Raw genomic sequence first — 15,724 nt, 5'->3', positions numbered from 1 at the left:
CATATTCACTGATTAAGACAAACCAGGCACACTAGCGCTTGAAAATTCTTAAGATCATTATTGCATTTTTTCATAAAATGTTTAATTGAAAATAGAACCTTATATGTAGCAAGGATAACTTCTAGAATTATTGATTTATCTGTTTCTTTAAACATTGTGTGAAGATAAAAAAAATTCAAACAATAAAAAACTTGGTTTTTATTTGGCTCAAAGTTTTGTTTTCACCATGCACACTACATAATATTTGAAAGTGGCTTGGAAACAATGAAATAGAAAGCAAGATGTTACCTCTCAAAATTATAGGCTTTGGTGCATTATTTATTTTCTTGAGCAGCATGTTTGGAAGAGTGGTTTAACAGTTTTAAATATCAACAAATGATAAGCACAGTAAGTGTTAGCATTTAGAAAGAATCAGAATATTTTGCAATAGCCAGATATTACAAACTAATGACTTAATTTATTTTTAAAGGTTGTTCCTTTCCACAACACATTTGTTTTTCTCCCTTTGTATGAAATTAAATGGATTACAATCTGATTCTATTTTAGCAAGTATTATGGTATTAGTTTTGCTAGAGTGTACATGGGAATATGTAAGAATCCAATGGTCATATTGTTGTTATTGATTCAACGAATGATACATACACAAACAAGTTCCCTCCTCTCTGCATTAAGGGCTAAACACCTGAGACTGAATTGGAAGAGGGAAAGCTTTCCCTGTTACTTGCAATTCTGCAGCCATGGTTTGTTGATATAGTACCTCAGTGAGTAAACTTTTTTTGCTCTGGTACAACACCTGGTTCTTGAGCATGCTATAAATATGACTAATTTCTAGAACTAATGTTAGCAATATCTGCAAATAAAAAATGTGATGGTAGAGAAGATAATGGAAGGTAGATGAAATGAAGGATGATAGTTGCCAGATTTAGTTCAATATTCACTTGGGAAGAATCTAAGGCAGGGCTGTCAAACTCGCAGCTCCTGGGGCAGATGCCATAATGCTGCAGCCCATGCTAGCCGTGCCCATGTCCATGCCTGGTTTAGCGAAGAGTGGAAAAGTCCCGACACATCGTGTGACGCTCCCATGACGACGTGAGTTTGACACCCCTGATGGTTCGAAAGCATCTGATACAATAATTCCAAGGGCCATAAACAGCAGCAGTAATATGCACAAGATTGTTACTCAAGAAGTAATTAGTTTTATCTAGCGGTAGACTTTCATCAGTACCACTTGGTACAACTTTTCCAGTAATGTAGCACTTCAGGCTATAGGTAGATAGATAGGTACATGTCTTTCTAAATGGGACACATAGTAGATCTTGGCAATTACATATCCTTGTAAGATAGATCAATGTTATTATATCACTGAGAAATTGTGATATGCTTGTGGCAATTTTTATGATTGTGCTTCAAACTGGGGACTTCACATCTTCACATTTTACCGCTCAATCACAATACTGCACCAGATCTAGAATAAATACCCTTCCAGCTTGAAATGGAAAGAACTGTAGTTTTGTTTCTATATTTTTCTGGGTTCCAGCTGTATCACCATTTGGATTGTATGCTAATACATAAACTACCATATCCAAGAGCCATATTGTTTTATCACCTTCCATGCGATTTGAGGAACCTGACAGGCTTCCTGATCCTGTGACAAATTGCACCATCACTTTTCTTCTTCATTTTCTAATACCACCTACATCTGCAGATGTAAGAAGGATTCCTTGCCTTAAAATTTTTGTATTTTAAAAACAAATTAATTTGACTCTGCTAAGACTTAGTGAGTCATTTAAAGTGCTTTCTGAGCTCAGTGTGAAGTCTTATTACAGATCAGAAGAAAATAAAAAAATTCAGGATCCCTGATATTGCAAGTTACAGCAGGGGTGTCACAGCAAAAAAAGCTGGGAGGGCAAAGGAAGTTGGTTTTATCTTTGAGCACACAATAGTAGCTACTAAATACATTTAATTGATACTTTGGCAATAGAAAAAGCCATCTAGATTATCTTCCTGCAAAAAATAAAAAAACAGGACTGTTTCCTTGGATATCTTCACAAAATGTAATTGTGAGTTTATTAAATTGTTAGCTATTTTCTATGGATGCCCTAAGGCTCCCAGAGAACAGACCAATCCATGCTAGAAGCTATTAAGAACTTAGTTCTGGAATAAGTTTTTTTGGTAGTGTAAGCAAGAGCCAGGAGTGAATAGTAACTTCCTTGCCTTTTGGACCTGCTTGGGAATCAAAATGCATGGGGAATATGATTAGGGAGAAACAGCTTAACATTTTCAGGGATTTTTAACTCTGCCGAAAAAGGGCCTTAATACCTGTGGTAAATTCCATTTTATATGTGAATATAATCCTACCCCCAACCCCCAATAACTACTACAAAGAAAAGAACTTGTCTACAGCCAACTGCCATGGGAAGCAAAGACATTCATTAAAAAATGTGGGTGAAAACTAGTGCATCATTTTGAAATATTTCAAGCTAATCTGAAGGGACTTGAAGGTAGCAGCGAGACAACTGGAAGAATATAGTGATGCATTGGGAAGAGGGAAAGTAACCCTGCCAAGAGGAAAGAACCAAGAGTATTGAGGTAGCAGAAAGCAATGGGTGGAGAAAGTTGTAAGGTAGCTGAGGAAACAAAGATGGGTAAGGTGAGGTGAAATAGAGCTGCAGTGAGGATCCTACACCAGGAAACAATTATACTTTTCAAAAAATGTGATAATAACAGTTGGAAGGGATTTGGGAGATCTTCTAGTCCGACCCCCTGCTCAACCAGGAAGCCTTATATACCATTTAGTTGTCCAATCTCTTCTTTAAAAATCCCAGTGTTAAAGCACCCACAACTTATGAAGGCAAGTTATTCCACTGATTATTTGTTCTAATTTCTTCTTAGTTCTATATTGCTTCTCTCCTTGATTAGTTTTCATCCATTACTTCTTGTCCTTCTCTCAGGTGCTTTGGAGAATAGTTGATCCTCTCTTCTTTGTGGCAGCCACTTAGATATTGGAACACTGTTATCATGTTACCCTACTCCTTCTTTTCATTGAACTAGGCATACCCAATTCCTGCAACCATTCTTTGTATGTATTAGCCTCCAGGTCCCTGATCATCTTTGTTGCTCTTCTCTTCACTTTTTCTAGAGTCTCAATATCTTTTTCATATCGTGGCAACCAAAACTGGATGCAATGTTCCAAGTGTGATCTTACCAAGGCTTTATAAAGTGGTATCAACACTTCATGTAATCTTGATTCTATCCCTCTGTTAATGCAGTCTAGGACTCTGTTGGCTTTTTTGGCAGCTTCAGCACATAAACAAACTGCTTTAAGAATAATAAATTGAAATAGTTTTACCATAGTAAACAATAGAAACATGTAATATGTTTATGAGATTATTTTTAAAGCACTGATTCTTTTCTAGAAATACTCTGTGGCATGAATGGATACCCAAGTGCAATGAGAGGGGGGGAGGGAGGGGGGAGAGAGAGCGTGTTTTCTGTAGCGAATCCCCAAATGTGTATCAATGAAATAGAAAACGCTATTTTTAGAAAGGCTATGTAATCATCATCATCATCAGAGTTGCATTGATATGAGCTTCTTTGAGGGGAAAATCCTCCTTGGATTAATTAGACTTACCTATTATATACGGATTTCAAATATTTATTTTCTCCGGAAAGAGAATATATCATGGCAACTCAGATTTCTGACTTCAGTCTAGATTTTCCCTTCTCATATAGGCTGATTGATGATTGGGAAAATGCAAGCAGCAATGAAGTCTGTTTAGCACTAAGTCTTTCCCAAAAATTGAAAAATGTTTACTCTTGCATACTTATAGACTTATGGTTTATATGGCACAGGACTGAGACTCTTAATTAGCAATTCAGTGCAAATCTCTTTAGGAGAGATGAGTTTCCATCCCTTCTTAATTCAATTATTCGCAAGAGCACACCGACAGTCACAAAGACTGACTATTCAAGTGTTCTTTGCCAACTGGGCCACTCAACCTGAACAAAAATGTAAATGTGATGAAACTTTTGACACAAGAATTTGGGGTTAATTTTAGTCCAGCATAAAGCTCCAAAATACATGTGAACAGCCATCCAGCATCCCTCAGCTTCTCTAACCCCAGGAAATTATGAGAGTCCCAGATGCTGACAAGCATTTAGTATGTGTAGTGGTTATTGTTTTATTTGTCACAATGACCTTTAGTATTTTAAATGCAAAGACGTTACTGTTTCTGGTTTTTAGGCTGCATATTGTTCAAGGAGGGGAATCTGTGATCTTATATTGATGAAATTGTAATATATGTGAAGCTGGAGAGGATGAAATCTTAAGAACGAGACCAGATGCTATACGTTACAAAGTCTGTGGCTGTGAATTCTAGTCCTGTACAACTAGGTGACCTTGGGCCAGTCACTTTTCATCCCTGTGAAGGCAACAATGGCAAATCACTTCTGAAGAACCTTGCCAAGAAAACGGCAGGGACTTGTCCAGGCAGTCTCCGAGAATGGACATGACTGAACAGGGAAAAAAAAGTAGTTTGAACACAATGGATGCAAGTTTTAACAACAAAGCAAATGGTGCCGTTCCTCAAGCTTGACATTATAAAACTAAGTAGTTGCTAATCGGTTTGTAATCATTAGCAAACTTTAGGTTCCTGGTTTGACAGAAAAGAGAGGAAAAAGAAACCTAAGAGCACCTATTTCAGCAAAGCCATAATGTTTTGTATCTTAGATCAGTGACAACATCTCCATTAAAGCCTACTGGATAGGTAGGGCAAAAACACCCCTCCCCCTTTTTGCCCTTTCCCTCCCCAGCAAACTGGTTCATCTCTCCAACGTGACTTTCTGAAAATGTTTGTGTTCTCTGTTTCAGCTTATCAGTGATGGCGGTGTGGTTTATGCAGAAGCACTCTGGGATCATGTCACTATGGATGACCAAGAACTAGGTTTCAAGGCTGGCGATGTTGTTGAAGTCATGGATGCTACTAACAAAGAATGGTGGTGGGGCAGGATAATGGAGAATGAAGGCTGGTTCCCAGCTAGCTTCATACGGGTAAGAACCCATGTATGACCCTTGATCAATGAACTGGGGAAAGAAGATAACTTGAATGCTTCGTGGTGTGCATTCTGCTAGTTTTAATATATTTTTCATACAACCATAATTTGTAAGTTATCTGTCTTTCTTTTTAAACTGTGTAAACCTATTTTTGGATTATTATTGAATGTTTTGTATACTTCCCATGTTTATTCAGAAACACAAAAAATGTTGGCAATTGCATTGGTTTTAGAAGAACTATCACTTCCCATGATTTCAACATCATATCTCTGGGGATGCAGTCCAAGATTGTTAATTATGTCATTCATGTTCCCTTCTATAGTGCTTAGTTTGAGTGGAAGAGGAAAAGTTATAAATACTTGATGTATGAGTAAAATAAAAACATATTTTAGGATGAAGATGCACAGTTGAGGAATATAGGTTATATAGCTGTCTTAAGTTATTCATATAATATGCTGTCATTTGCTCTATATCCACATTAGTAAAGATAAGTACTTCTAATGGATTCTTTATATACTGGGGATAAAGTTCTTTTCTAAGATAAAACATGGATCAATGATCCTATTTGCCGATTACCTAATTTACCATCAACAAATACTTAATCTTTAATATCATAAATTGTGGTATTACATCGGACATTCAGGAGCGGCTGAAGTACAGGGGTACAATAAGAGAATCTGAACTATGCAATTTTTAATATCATTTTCTTCTCAAAACATATTCTTGATATATTGGATATCAGTTTCCAGAACATCCAACAGTCTTTGCCATTTTTTAAATTGAATGTATGAGGTGGAACACTACATGGATGGAAACTAATGATGGGCAAATTCTTCCAGGCTTGGGACTGGCAATTATACACAAAAGTGTATAATTATAGAGAGATTTTTTTTGTTTCCTCTAAGAATCCTGCATAGAATCCTGCATAGCCAGCTCCAATCCTTGAGTTCTGGAACATAGAACCCTTCCTTGTGAAACCATATCCTTTATTAAGATAGGATCTGCATCTCTTTAGTAGTAAAAGTTTCTTTCTTTCTTCTTCTGCACATCTGTGATATGGCTGTGGCTCATTACAGTTACCTCTAACACTGGTGCTTAAAAGAGTTTGTTGTCCTTGAAAAAGTGACAGAAATGCAGCAATACTAGAGATATTGGAGAAAGGATGTTCAGAGTACTTTCTTGGTTCCAGGAAGGAAGCAAAGATATTACTGTTGAAATGGATATAATAGTAGCAAAACAGGCAAATGGATTTCTAGATGAGATGGAACAGAGATTAATTAGGGATTTTTAGGTCTATACCTTGAGCCAAGGCTTTTCAAATTCTCACTAGACAGAATACATCTCACAGGCTTGATATTTTCTCATGGATGCCCAAACTCTGCCTCCCTCTCAGTAGTTAAATAATGTTAAGCTAATACTGCATATGTGATACAGCTCCGAGTGAACCAGGATGAACCAATTGAAGACTATCCTCTGAAGTTAGAAGACGGTCGGGAAGAAGATGGAAGAAATGCTGCTCATCGCTATGGAATGGGGCATACAACAAAGGATCAAATGAGAACCAATGTTATTAATGAAATTCTAAGCACAGAAAGAGATTACATCAAACACCTAAAAGATATCTGTGAGGTAATGAAGCATATAGGTAATATGTATTGTTTTACTAGTGTACATTGATCAAAGATGTTGATTGGGTCATGTTAAAGAAAAAAAAAGAATTCTAAAAAGCTCTAGAAACATAGAAAACTGACAGCAGAAAAGATCTAATGATCTATTGAGTTTGTTTTCTTTTCTTTTTAATGTATTTATTTTTTTAATTTAATTTTTTTAATTTAAATTTTTAATTATTGTCAGATGGTGGACCCGTCTTTAATCCCAAGCATGTTTAAATTCAGTTACTGATGATTAAACTCACTACCTCCGCTGGAAATAGATCCCAACTTTCCACTGTTCTTTCTAACATTACTTTTGAACTTCCCTTTGGATGATTTGAGGTTATGCTCCCATGTTCTTAATTTTTGCTTAATATTGAAAAAACTGCCTTCTAGAATCTTATTCACACCCTTAATATATTTGAAGATTTAAATCATGCCCCACTTTCCCCTTCCATTCTGCAGGCTCAGTTCCTCCATCTTTCCTGATATGTTTTGTCCGTCAGACCTTGTTCCACCTTGTTGCCCCTCTCTGGACTTGCTCAATCTTATCAATATCTTTTTTAAAGTAAGGTATCCAGAACTGGGCACAGTATTCCAAATGGGGTCTAACTAAAGCCCTTTATAGCAAGATTAAAAGTCTCATTTTTCTTGCTGATGTTTCTTCTAGTGATGTATCCCAGAGTTTTATTTGCCTTCACAGCTGCCTGTCCATAATGTTTACACACCTCTATAAGTATATCTAGTTCATTTTCTTCTGTTCTGCACTCCCAATACTGTACCCTACCAGAGGATTCTTTTTCACCAAGAGCATGATCTTACATTTAGAAACAATGAGCTGCAGTCTCCACATTTTCTAACCAATTTTCAACCAATGCAAAATAGTTTTCCATGTTAGGAATACCTCCAGGAACGTCAACTCTATTACACACGTTTGTGTCATAAGCAAAAAGACAAACCTTACCTAGAAAATCCTTCTGTTATATCACATACAAATATATTGAAAAGAACAGGACCTAGGAGAGAGCCTTGTAGTACAGGGCTGGTGACTGGCGTTTGTTCAGTGTCCCATTAATATCACACACTGGGAACTATTCCTGAACCAACTTCCTTTCCACTGAACCATCCAATGGTTAAGCCCCAGCCTGTACAACTTTTAAAGGAGCTCGTTATATAGAACTATCAGAGGCTAATAGCTTTCCTAAAATTCAGGGTATGTTATGTCCAGCACCACCTTCATCCAAAAGATTTATGACATAGTTTAAAAAAACAAATCAAATTAGTTTGATGTGATCTGCCCTCAATAAAGCCATTCTGCTTTGGGTCCTTCAAGTTGTGGGGTCTTAATTGTTCTTCAATCCTTTCTTTCAGGAGTGATTCCATTAACTTTACTATTATAGATGTTAAGCTTAGTGGCCTATAGTTTGTAGCTTCTTCCCTAGCCCCTTTCTTGGGATGGGTACAATATTAGCTATTTGCCAGAACTCATCCTTGAATTAATCCATTCTAGCACTGTATCCCTTAGGGAATCTTTATTTGAGAGACTAAACGAATATGACAATTTCTACCACTTAGACCTATTTTGAATTGAATTGAATGCTTTATTGGACCAAGTGTGATTAGACAGACACGGAAGCTTCTGGTTCAGAAGCTCCCCGTGTACATGCAAAACAACAGGATAATAGTAATCATAATAATACCAATAAAAAAGGGAGGGGGAGTAAAGAAGATAAAAAAGATAAAGAATAATACTACAGCCATGCTACATGGGTAAACACACATAGACATTAGTCGGCATTGTGAGAATTAACTGTTCAGCAGACTGATGGCAAAAAGGAAAAGCTGTCCCTATGTCTAATGTCCTATAGTGCCATTCCAAGGGAAGGAATTGAAACAGTTTATGTCCATGATGTGTGAGGTCTGCAAATACCTTCTCAGCATTCCTTCTGACCCTCACAATATATAGGTTTTCTATGAAAGGCAGGCTGGTTACAATGGTTATTTCTGCAGTCTAAACTATCTGTTGGAATCTGTACCTGTGTTATTTGGTTGCTGTGCCAAATCAGAGAGTTATAGAATGGTAGACTCAATCATGGCAGACTCAATAATTCCTCTGTAAAACTGTATAATATCTCTTAGGGCATCCCGAAGTTCCTGAGTTGACCCAGGAAGAACATTCTTTGTTGTGCCTTTTTAATGATGGTTCTAATGTTAAGTGTCCAGAAGAACAGAAGAAAAAAATAAGTTCAATTTCTGGCTAAAATATGCATATTTTCTTTGTGACTCATCATCATCCTATATAAAATTTTATTAGGAATCTGAGAAAATCAAACTGAATAAAATGCCAGTGAATCATTTCTTACAATTGTAGAATATGGGTTTTTTTTTTTTTTTTAGTATGACATATAGATTAAATTTAGTTTTAGCTAATGTAAAGTCCCTGGGGGGAGAGGGGGCGACTAAGAAGTCAAATTAAATAAATAAATAAATAAATAGTAAGGCTTGTGTTATGTCTGTCTCTAATTATGAGCATCTTAAAAGTAGAGGTATCAGTCTTTTGAATTTTGAATGCAGAAATTCCAGGTTTGTTTTTATAACAATTAGTCTTTTCATTGCATGTCAATAAGAGCAAAGTTACTGCAGCACCATTATATTGTTGTTCCATCTATATAGTGTTCTGACTAGGAGAGTGGAACTGCAGATTATTTTGACTCTGCTTTACAAATCTTGATCCTTTCTAGGGCTATATAAAACAGTGCCGTAAAAGAGCAGACATGTTCACAGAAGAGCAGTTGAAGACTATATTTGGGAATATTGAGGATATCTACAAATGCCAGAAAAAATTTGTTAAAGCCTTGGAGAAGAAATTCAACAAAGATTGCCCTCACCTAAGTGAGGTTGGCTCTTGCTTCTTGGAATATGTAAGTTGACATTTGTGCAAGTAAGCAAGCTAAAGGCCAGGTTTATAAGGCATTGCAGCTAGGTGACACTATCCCACAGTGAAATTCATCCATACCCTTCACGTGCCTTCACCCTTCACTCCAAGAATTCTGAACAATGTCTATTCTGGACATGAAATTCTAGGAAAAACACCCACACACACCTGTGATGGAATAGCTGATGTATTAAGAATGTTCACTCCAAAGTTTCATTGAGCTCAGTGAACCCTATTCCTGGAAATTGTACTTACAATTGTAGCCTGAAAGAAGAAAACATTGAAAAGGACATTCAAATAGTTGTAGTAAATTAAATTATTTAAATTATTTAAACAATAAATAATTTTTGTATTAACTTTATGTTTTTAGTTTATACAATTTTTGTCTTCTATGATTGTAAACGGAGTTACCCTGTGATAAGATTACTGTCAAACAAACAAACAAACAAACAAACCTATGTTAAAGCTTAAGATCTGATAACAGAAAAAAATGAGGACTAACTCAGAGTATTTTCCTTATTTTTACCTAGCAGTGAATACTAGTGTTGCAGTCCATACATCTTTTAAGTTTCCAAGTTTGAAAAACACTGCTTTAAACTCAAGGGGAATTGTTGGGAATTGCAGTACATTTACAAAACATCTGCCCCAATCTTAAGCAGTAGACTGAAATGTTTGAGTGCCTTTTGTATACCAGATTATAGACAGAGGTGGGCATCGCATACTGTAACAACCGGTTCGCCCAGCACCGGACATGTGAGTGAGTGCATGCATCAATATAATTTTACACCTAATTTATGATATAACAAGAAAAATATTAAGCCTCATAATTGGCAGATTTTCTAGTTTAGAGGCAGAACTATAATTTATCTCCTGGAAGACAGTTTTTATAAATTGGCTACCAAGTGACTATTTTCACTTGTCCACAAAAATAAGAAAAAACAACTAAGTTCTCAGAATGTCCATCTCTGCTTAATATTTTTCCACAAGTCTTAAAGTTGCCAAGTTTGGACACCCCTGATCTAAGGCAACTCCTGACATAATTTCGACGGAACTCCTGCATAAAAATTATTATATTGACAGTTCAAGGAACATTAAACTGTTGCGGTGTGTAAAAAAAATTCTATTACTGTGAGTACTTGTATTGTATGACATGTGAAATAAAAAAACAATGATTTTTTTTTAAAAAATCACAACCTCTTGTGGAACTTCAATTGAGAAAGGCTGGCCTAAGGTATCCTTCTGTTGTCCAATTGAATTAATTGCATAGTTCAAGATTTCACATGGTGGTGTACTCATATATTTTAAACTACGTTCATTTGTATTTTGTGTTAGACTGGATTATTCTGGTTTCAAAAATAATTGATCCTGTTCTCCATCATTCAATCTTTTGTCTTCCAATTCAGCAAAATGAATTCCAGATTTATTCAGAGTACTGTAACAATCACCCAAATGCTTGTATGGAGCTTTCCCGTCTTACCAAAGTGAACAAATACGTCTATTTCTTCGAAGCATGCCGTCTCCTTCAGAAGATGATTGACATCTCTCTGGATGGTTTCCTCCTAACGCCAGTGCAGAAAATTTGCAAGTATCCCCTACAGCTTGCAGAACTGCTGAAATATACCAATCCACAGCATAGGTAAGGAGAAGGGAGGAATTAAAAAAAATAGATGAAAAGAAAAATGTCATTATGTTTTAGTTATCCTGACACCTTTTGTTTGGTAACATTCCTTTGTAATGAAATTTATGCAGTCTTTTTCTTAGAGATCTTACAGATTATTCACCTTGATGAGCAAATATCATCCCCCCCCATAGCATTTAAAAACTAATTGCCTTGTAACAGAAGAATGATTGCAAATGGTTAGTGCAGGTTTCAGAAGCTCCTTCTATGAAATCCTGAGATTCTGCCCACAATTTCCATTGCCTTTATCAGAAAGTGGCATACATTGCAACAGAGATACAAAAATAATAATCTGTTTCCCTGCAGAATCAATAGGGTGATGGAGGGTTAATGCTACTTCAACACTTGGAAAAACAAATACTTAAGAACAATCAGCATAATTGATAGCCATTGCAAAGGTTTGTAGTTTAGGAAAATAATAACCCAGTATCAAAATGTTAAGTACAGTGTTGTAAGTTCTCCAAATAAGTAGAAAGAAAATTAAAATTGAGGTGATGACATATTCATTGCATTCTATCTCTTTCTTTCTCTTTGTCTCTGTCTCTCTGTCTCTGTCTCTCTGTCTCTCTCCCTCTCTCTTTCTCAAATGAGATAAAGATAGATATATTTCATTTTGACCCATAATTTCCTTGCCAATTTCTGGAAGGCTAGTTCTTTACCTTTTTTTTGCAATTTTTGCTCATATCTCTAAAGGAATTTATTTCATCTGTAGGGATTTTAAAGATGTTGAAGCTGCTTTGAATGCCATGAAAAATGTAGCACGGCTCATCAATGAAAGGAAGAGGCGTTTGGAAAATATAGACAAAATTGCTCAGTGGCAGAGCTCAATAGAGGACTGGGAGGTAAAATGCAAACATCTTCAAAACAAGGAGCCACATGAGCATTATTCTTGCTGATGTGCACAAACTCATAATTCATCTCCTGGACAAGGAAACACCATGTACTATCTCATCCAAATTAATACATGTTTACATATTTTAATTGATAAATTGATCTACTATTTCTGTCTGCTTGTAATCCAATTAAATAAACCTATTTATAAGTTTGCAAATATTCCTGTTACTTGGGGCCAGATGCTTAGCAATCAAAACCACAATTAAGCTGAATTAATTCTTAGTCTGAATTAGTTATCCAGGAATGTTTTGACTGTAATTAATGCCTTCCACTTGTTTTCAAATGGACGGCATTTGTTGAAAATAGACTCTGCCTCTGTTTATAATGTTCTGTACGTCAGAACCTTAAGTGATATGAATTGTCACTGTTTCCTTAATAGCTATCAACACGAGCATATCATATGGTCTATCAACACGAGCATATCATATGGTCATCTTGTCAAAAGCTAAAAAAGTGGAGAAGTATTTTCCTCTATCTGTCTTACTGAGAAAACAAAACAAGGGTTGATAAAGGGAAGACCTTTTTATGAGCTAGTCATATACTGGCCACAATCTTAATAAAGCCAAATGCACTGAAGTAAATGCTGTTAAAGCTTTTGAGTAAAGTATATATATCGAATCCCAGTAAGGGTATGGCTAGCTGATGAGAGCTAATTAGCTCGAAATAGATCTATACTAGTCTCCCTTTATTTATTTATCAGTACAAATACAACACACACACACACACACACACACACACACACACACATATATATATTGTACATGTGCTTTGGATTTCCTCTCTGCTGGATTGTGACCTTTTAGACAGCATAAAAGAAGATTAAAATACAGTATGGATTTACTGTACAATTGGTGATCATACCGTTTCGGGAAATAAAGTCAATTGGAGTTCAATACATAAAATCATACCTCCCATGGGTATAGAAAATATACTAAACTTCTGAATCTACTCTGGGGTGTGTTCAACTTCAGCGAGGCTTATTCTCATTGAAGCATGCTTGAGATTGTATCCTGTATGTGTCTACATTTAGCTTTAGATTTCTTCTCTGACTTGCAAAAAAGTAGCATCGTCTAGTGATCTCGGATCACAGGTCCCCTTATTCTCAAAGCATGTTACTTAGTAGAAAATATTACTCCAACTCGATTATTTTCAACACTTACTATAGAATAGGAGGCCAGTTTACAGCCAAAAATCTCAACAAAAGCTTAGCCTTGAGTGAAAGAGCCATTTCAGTCTGACTTACAAAAGCCAGATGATGTAAAACCATGGCAACTCTCAGGGAAGTATGGCTTAGGCTTATTTTTAAAGTTGTAGCTATTCTACATAATAAAATGTTTAAGAATGATTGGCAATGATAAGTCCCTTGATATAGACTGACTGATTTATATAAGATTAACTACACCACTTCCCAAGTGGAGTCAGATTCTTCTTAAAAATAAGAATAGCTTATAAAAATAACACGAAGATCATCACACATAGTTTCAAACACTTTTCCTATTTTTAAAGGGCAAGGGAAAAAGGAAGAACAATTGATTTGGAATAGTAGCAAATGCTTTTATGTGGATGCCCTGATTTTTAGTCTTAATGAAACTAACCCAGAGGGTGCAAAGTTGGAAGATGAATAATAAGCCATTTGGGACCCTAGAGAATTTCAGTACTAAGCTGCTGTATGTTCCTTATTCTCTTCTGTGGAAAAGAAAGTGATGCGTCTTTCTGTTCTGATTGACAGGGTGAAGATGTCCTTGTTAAGAGTTCTGAACTCATCTACTCTGGGGAGTTAACCAAAATTTCCCAGCCTCAAGCAAAAAGCCATCAAAGAATGTTCTTCCTCTTTGATCACCAACTTGTATGCTGCAAGAAGGTAAGCTAAGAGCTACTGCTGCCTCTGCCCACGTGCACTGTCTCCTGGTGGCAGCAAAATTACACCTTTGCTCAATTGCTTTTTAACATTTGGCATTCAACCATTTTGCTTAAAGAACCTGACAGCGTGTTGGGGGTGACCTATTATACTAAGCACCACTGTTTAAATAGACCAAGGAAAGAATCTGGGAGAGGGGCAGGGAGAGGACTCTGCCAAAATGCCTATAAGACTGAAGTTTCTTTCAGGCTGGCTTTCTGTGCATTTGAGCTCAGGTCATTAATGGAAAAAGCCTGTTGTGAACTATTCTGCAACCCTGCAGGAAAGTTACCGGTGCGTATTTAGCATTTATAAGAGAAAAGATGCAGATGAAAATGCTATCAAATTTAATCTAGCAGAATTGCCACCCTTGTTCTTCCTTAGAATTTAAATTCTACGGATGTATGGTAAGACAAAGAATTCTACAAATATCTCCAACTGTTATCAAAACACATGCCTAACTGAGAATCCTCAAAGGATATCAGAGTGCGCTATAAAGTGTAAAAAAGGAATTTAATGTAAATCCTGAAAGTAACTTTTCAGTTGTTTCAGATCAGGCAAGGAGTTTAAAAAACACTATTATCGTTAGTCTGTACATGGGAAATTGTTGTTCTCTGCCTAACCATTGTTGCATTGGAGAAGTGCTGAAATATGCTTGCTTTTTTCCCCTTAGGATCTCCTACGGCGTGATATCCTCTATTATAAGAGTCGGATCAACATGGATCTTATGGAAATTCTGGATGTGGAAGATGGAAAGGATAAAGATTTCAATATTACTATTAAAAATGCGTTCAAACTGCATTGCCAGGACACTGAAGAAGTCCATTTATTCTGTGCAAAGAAACCAGAACAGAAGCAACGCTGGCTCAAGGCATTTGAGAATGAAAGGAAGCAGGTTCAGCTTGACCAGGAAACAGGTATGCAATAGCCATGAACTATCACTGGGGACTACTATGCTGTGAATGAAGTTCCCTATACCTTGTTTATGGAGATTCTGAGTCATCCAGGTCATGATTATCCTTTAAAAAAAGGTGCTTTTTCAAGAGCCAACTGGACTTTCTGGTTCAGCTCCAACTTCTCAATGAAATAATAAGGCAGATCAATTTCACACTTACTAGAAAGTCCAGTTGCCTCTTGAAAAAGCACCTTTGGGTTTCCTACACCTTAATTATGTATTAAATTCTTAAAATGTTCGCACTTCGTTATTGACTCTATATTCTCAAGAGTCACATAACGGCAAACATTTCTATCACATATAATTTTTGAATTTTTCGTAATCTTACTGAAGTGCTTATCTTAGAAATCTAGCTTTGCAGGGTATTCATAAGTAAAAGATGGAGAATAGCGACCCTTAATATGCTGCTGGGTTACCAGTGTCTAGGGCAAAAAAAGTCTTCCTTATTATAATTGCCATACCATCTCAGAAGTCACATGATTGCATTTTGTGTGCTTAGCAACTGATGGCATTTATGGATGGCTGCAGTATCATAGGGTCATGTAATTTTTTTGCTATTGTTTGGCAAAAAAAATGAATTCAGATTTATGATCACATGGTTTGCTTAACAGCCAAGGTGATTCACTTAATGGCCATCATAAAAATGGTTGTAAAATTGAG

General features: G+C 36.3%; 1 protein-coding gene across 5 annotated transcripts in view; it reads left to right on the top strand.

Annotated features, from left to right (window-relative positions):
- The window catches only part of ARHGEF4 (Rho guanine nucleotide exchange factor 4), a 121,855-nt gene that overhangs the window by 100,969 nt on the left and 5,162 nt on the right, over positions 1 to 15,724 (top strand). For all 5 annotated transcript variants that reach the window (XM_081955134.1, XM_081955133.1, XM_081955132.1 and 2 more), the window contains 7 exons: positions 4,871 to 5,050; positions 6,488 to 6,682; positions 9,447 to 9,626; positions 11,044 to 11,276; positions 12,031 to 12,160; positions 13,942 to 14,073; positions 14,783 to 15,026. In XM_081955134.1, the coding sequence (XP_081811260.1) occupies positions 4,871 to 5,050; positions 6,488 to 6,682; positions 9,447 to 9,626; positions 11,044 to 11,276; positions 12,031 to 12,160; positions 13,942 to 14,073; positions 14,783 to 15,026 (1,294 nt within the window). The remainder of the gene's footprint in view (positions 1 to 4,870; positions 5,051 to 6,487; positions 6,683 to 9,446; positions 9,627 to 11,043; positions 11,277 to 12,030; positions 12,161 to 13,941; positions 14,074 to 14,782; positions 15,027 to 15,724) is intronic.

The sequence above is a fragment of the Natrix helvetica genome, assembly GCF_964273705.1.
Source record: "Natrix helvetica genome assembly, chromosome: 5".
Taxonomy (NCBI): domain Eukaryota; kingdom Metazoa; phylum Chordata; class Lepidosauria; order Squamata; family Natricidae; genus Natrix; species Natrix helvetica.
Note: the sequence above shows the minus strand (reverse complement) of the source record. Positions and strands in the feature narration are given on the sequence as shown.